This window comes from Quercus suber, unplaced genomic scaffold (assembly GCF_002906115.3).
Source record: "Quercus suber isolate HL8 unplaced genomic scaffold, Cork oak 2.0 scaffold_35, whole genome shotgun sequence".
NCBI lineage: Eukaryota > Viridiplantae > Streptophyta > Magnoliopsida > Fagales > Fagaceae > Quercus > Quercus suber.
Window position 1 is genome coordinate 1,359,088 of NW_027069500.1, and position 5,341 is coordinate 1,364,428.

Consider the following 5,341-nt stretch of genomic DNA (forward strand, 5'->3'; position numbering starts at 1 on the left):
GTTGGCTAACGTCGACCTTAGCATGCCCCCTATACTTTGGTTAATGGGTAATATTTATGGGAAAAAAAAAACCTCTGAAATCTCCCCATTTTACTTGAAAATTAAAAAAAAAAAAAAAAATTACATTGAGAGTAAGATTTTGTTCTATATCTACTCGGAATAACCAAAAAAAAAACCACAAAAGAATGATGAATTTGTATAAAAATAATTGTTTATCATTAGCGATTAACCATATTAACAAACTACAATGGTATGATCACTGTTCTTGCACATATACAAGTTACTCTTGGGATACGCCTCAGGGCGGGCCACCCACTACTGTGATGCGGTGTGATGTGACCAATGACTCCCAAAAATAACAGACAGTAACTACTTACAATAGGCTTAACTTCACAGGGTATCTTATTCTACATTTAAGCATACGAAGATTAAAACTTATATACAGGCCCAAGTTGAACTCATCTATACGATAATAACCCGCTTTTACGGGTAGGCATTGTGAGAGCTTTGCCTACTACTTAAAAGCTATATAAGGATACCCCAGATCCACAGCCCTGAGTATAGTTTTTCTCTTTCACTTATTTTCTCCTACTTAGCTTCTATCAAAACTTTGAAGTACATATATATCTCTCTCTAATGGAAGCCAAAGGTTATACCCGAGATGGCACTGTTGATCTTCATGGCCGCCCGGTTCTTGCAAATAAAACTGGGAAATGGAAAGCGTGTGCTTTCCTTGTTGGTAATTATATATTCTTCTTTCTTCTGCTTCATCATTTATTATAAGATTACTTCAAAATGTTTCACTATTACTGTATGAAGATTCACGTTAGTATATGTATCAATATATAAATTAAGAACAAATTAATATCATGTTTTCTTGTATTGTTGGGATACAATACCAACATCAATGCTAACATCCATAACGTGTATATGTAGTGGATCCATTACTATATAGTACTGTTCTATAAATAACTATCATAAACATATGGTGAATTAATACAAAGAAAACCTAGCTATAATAGGCTATCCACAAGTCTATGCCAAATTGTTTCCATAAGTTTCTTATAATGTAATGCTATGATGTTTTAAGTTTCAATAAGTTTCATATACTTATTTTTTTGTCCAATATTCTTGCAGGGTACGAAGCGTTTGAGAGGATGTCCTTTTATGGAATAGCTTCAAACTTAGTGAATTACTTGACAACCCAACTTCATGAGGACACGGTTTCATCAGTAAGGAATGTGAATAACTGGTCAGGATCAGTGTGGATGACACCAATTCTCGGCGCTTACATAGCCGATTCTTACATGGGTCGATTCTGGACATTCACTGTGTCATCCCTCATATACGTCATGGTAAATTATGGCTTTGCTTACTAAGATTGTTTATTTTAATGTGACCGGTCTATAGTAAACAAATCTAACATTTCTTAGGCAAATCTTCCACAAAATTAGGATTGTATCCACTATCTTTATCTTCCAAGCAAAATACACCACTTGTTTGGACAATAATTTAGATTACCTACTTTCAAATACCAATAAGATTCCTTGTTTTTGCTTGTAGGACCAATGAACCGCTAGGCAAATTTGTTAAGTTGTCTGCATGGATACATATAGTTAGTTCTCGACAAGCTTATGATTCATAAGAGGTCCACAGAGGAGTAGTTATCATATCAATTTACAATAAATACTGAGAAATTATTCTGTTTTATTGATTAAATTGATGAAAATGAACTTCAACTGACTGATAGGAACATAAAATTTTGTCTTTCACCAATAGAAACATCAACTAGTATAATTGAATGGCTAATAGGAACAAAACTCCACGCTATTCATGCTAGAAGAATGACATTTTATTGTAATTCCCCTTAACAGCATGATTCTTAAGGCTTACAACATTCACGTGCTTATAATAAATGACAGAGTACAGTAGGAAGCATGACTAATATGTATCTTTCCTTTTTATGCATATTTCTGATGCATAAGATAATTAGTAATTAATTATTACATTAGGAGAATTATGAAAAACAAAACTCATACTGTGGTATCTCAACAGGGAATGGTGCTTCTGACAACAGTGGTTTCACTCAAAAGCTTGAAGCCAACATGCATAAATGGAGTGTGCAACAAGGCCTCAACTTCACAAATTTCATTGTTCTACTTAGCTCTCTATACTATTGCAATTGGGGCAGGTGGAACAAAGCCGAACATATCTACCTTTGGTGCAGACCAGTTTGATGATTTCAACCCCCATGAGAAAGAGCTTAAAGTGTCATTCTTCAACTGGTGGATGTTCAGCTCTTTCTTAGGTGCTTTATTTGCCACACTTGGCCTTGTTTACATTCAAGAGAACTTGGGGTGGGGATTAGGCTATGGTATCCCCACAGCTGGGCTTCTATTATCCCTTTTTATTTTCTACATAGGGACCCCTATCTACAGGCACAAAGTTAGAAAGACTAAAAGCCCTGCTAGAGACTTGATGCAAGTCCCTATCGCTGCCTTCAAAAATAGAAAGCTTCAACTACCTAACGATCCCTCAGAGCTTTATGAGTTTGAGCTACAGCATTACACTAGTAGCGGGAAGCGGCAAGTCCATCACACCCCAATTTTCAGGTCAACTCTAAAATTTTCATTACTAGTTTTTTTTTACCCTTTAAACTAGGGGTTTTAAAAAAAAAAAAAAAAAAATAGGGTTTTGGATATAATTTAAGTATCTACCACCCGTAATTGATTACACTTCCAAAAAAATAATTCGGAAATTAAAATAGATTTATTCATAAAATATTATAAAATTTTCGATATATTTAAAGTCAAATTATTTAAAATATTTAATGTTGCGACACTTTATATAGAGCTTCCATTTTAGATTTTGAGATGACAGAACTTGCATAGTTGCATGGATACATGAGTGGTCATGAAAGCTCTAAATTAAATTTTTGGGTGTGCAAATAAGGACACCCCTCGTTATCCACCCACCCCTGGCCCCACAAGAAAAGGAAACCCCTTTCATCCTCATAAATGATGATGCCATGGAATCCAAGGGCACGGTCAATAAGATCACATAATGATTCCAAAGCAGGGGAGAGAGAGAGACAGAGGGGCTCCCCTCTCATGTGCATGACTAGGGAATCTACTATTCCAATAAAAAGAGCGTCCTTCTTTCTATAGGGCTTGCTGGCCATTCATTTCGTAAATCCTCTACATGTGCACTGTTCAAACTGTTCCTTTCACACCCTCTTATGGATGGTCACAAATCTCTTGGTTTAGTGCGTGCCCCCACCATTTTTTAAAGCTAGAAAAGATTGCAATAAGTGCATGTTTGGATAGTGTTGAAAAACACTTTTTAGCTGTTGAAAAGCATTTTTTAGGCATTTTGGGATGTCTCAATTTTTTAGTGGATCTCGTGCATTATTTACGAACCCATAAGTACTTTTTTAGTAAAAACAATTTCAAAATTGGGTCTCACGGCATTATTTACGAATTTAAAAATTATTTTGTTATAATATTTTCAATTTTCAGTTTTCAGTAATAAATAATATCTAAACACACCCTAAAAAAACACTTGTAATGGTGGGAACCTCCACTTCTCTTAACAGCATCTGAAATTTTGAATTTCAATACCATTTCTATTTGACACGCAAAAGAAAGTAGACTAGTCGTGTTGACCTGATAGGTTAGTTCAAGTTTTTTTGGTATTATATTTTCAACAAAAAGAGACAAAAGATAGACTTAAATGAAGGAACTTTACAATTATTTCCCAGGTTATTGGACAAGGCTGCAATAAAAAATGGAAACTTGGACGCCTCATCAATTAATTCACCATGCACAGTGACACAAGTCGAAGCAGCCAAGCTGGTTTTGGGGATGATATTGATATGGCTTGTAACACTAATTCCTAGCACTATTTGGGCACAAATCAACACTCTTTTTGTCAAACAAGGTACCACCTTGGACCGAAGCCTAGGCCCCGACTTTCAAATTCCAGCTGCCTCACTTGGGAGCTTTGTGACTCTCTCTATGCTGATTGCTGTGCCTATGTATGATCGTTACTTCGTGCCATTTATGCGTCAGAGAACTGGAAACTCTAGGGGAATCACACTGCTTCAAAGGCTCGGTATTGGATTTGTCATCCAAGTTATAGCCATTGCAGTTGCTTATGCTGTGGAAGTTAGGCGCATACATGTCATAAAAGTAAACCATATAGTAGGTCCTAAACAAATAGTCCCCATGAGCATATTTTGGCTATTGCCTCAATATATTCTATTAGGCGTTGCTGATGTGTTTAATGCAATTGGATTGCTAGAGTTCTTCTATGATCAATCTCCAGAAGACATGCAAAGTCTTGGGACAACATTCTTCACAAGTGGAATTGGTGTTGGCAATTTCTTGAACAGCTTTCTAGTCACAATGGTGGATAAAATTACAGGAACAGATGGGGGTAAGAGCTGGATAGGCAATAATTTGAATGCCTCTCATTTGGATTACTACTATGGATTCCTTTTGGTCATCTCTTGCATTAACTTTGGGGCCTTTTTGTGGGCATCAAGTAAATATATTTACAAGAAGGAAATCGTAGAAGACAAGGAATGTTGTGTTGCAATGGAGGTCAAAGCCTTGGACAAGTCTCCTCTAGGGTTACAAGTATAATATTTGTGCATGATATATAGTCTTGTTAGATATATGTAACACTCTAATTTGACCCCTTTCAGTAACTCTTTTGGTCAGGCAGGTAAAAGCTCCACTTGCTAGCAGGACCCTCAATTAAATAAATGATTTCTGTGGACTTTCTTGGTACGTAGTTGCACTAAATCAGTAAGATCGAGTTTCGATTGTAATGATCAAAATGACCAGAAAAATAATATTGTTTCTTTACTAAGCAAAATTGGTGTGACATGTTAAGAATTACGAACATGATGCAAAAATGTTTGTGTTCTATGAAAAGAAAAACTGATCATTTTGTGGTCCCTGTGTTTATGTTTATGTACTGAATAATGAAAAATTGAATCTGAAACTTCGTGTGATCGAAACTTATATGAGCAAGATATTTAATTTTCGCTTTCCAAGTTTAATGCTCGGCCTTAGAAGTTAGAACTATGGAACTAGCTATGCTTTTAAGTCCTTCAAAGAAGCCCAAGAAGTAAACATGGACTGGTAGCTGCAGCCCAATAAAATACAGAATAAATTTCTATTATCTCAAAATTCAGTCTATTTTTAATTATTTCCAGCATATGTACATATTTTAAAACTTTGCCTTCAAAGAATCTTATAATTCAACAGCACTTTCTCGTGTTTCTAATAGAAAAATTTGTAGGTCAAATATTTTTTTTCTCATTATTGTGATT

General features: G+C 35.4%; 1 protein-coding gene across 1 annotated transcript; it reads left to right on the top strand.

The window, feature by feature from the left end:
* The first annotated feature begins 489 nt into the window (after nucleotides 1-489).
* Nucleotides 490-5,026, top strand: LOC112037480 (protein NRT1/ PTR FAMILY 5.1). Its single transcript, XM_024070320.2, has 4 exons — nucleotides 490-739; nucleotides 1,138-1,355; nucleotides 2,056-2,612; nucleotides 3,761-5,026. Exons 1-4 carry the CDS (start codon nucleotides 637-639, stop codon nucleotides 4,644-4,646), a joined length of 1,764 nt encoding a protein of 587 aa, XP_023926088.2. The 5' UTR covers nucleotides 490-636; the 3' UTR covers nucleotides 4,647-5,026.
* The last annotated feature ends 315 nt before the right edge of the window (nucleotides 5,027-5,341 follow it).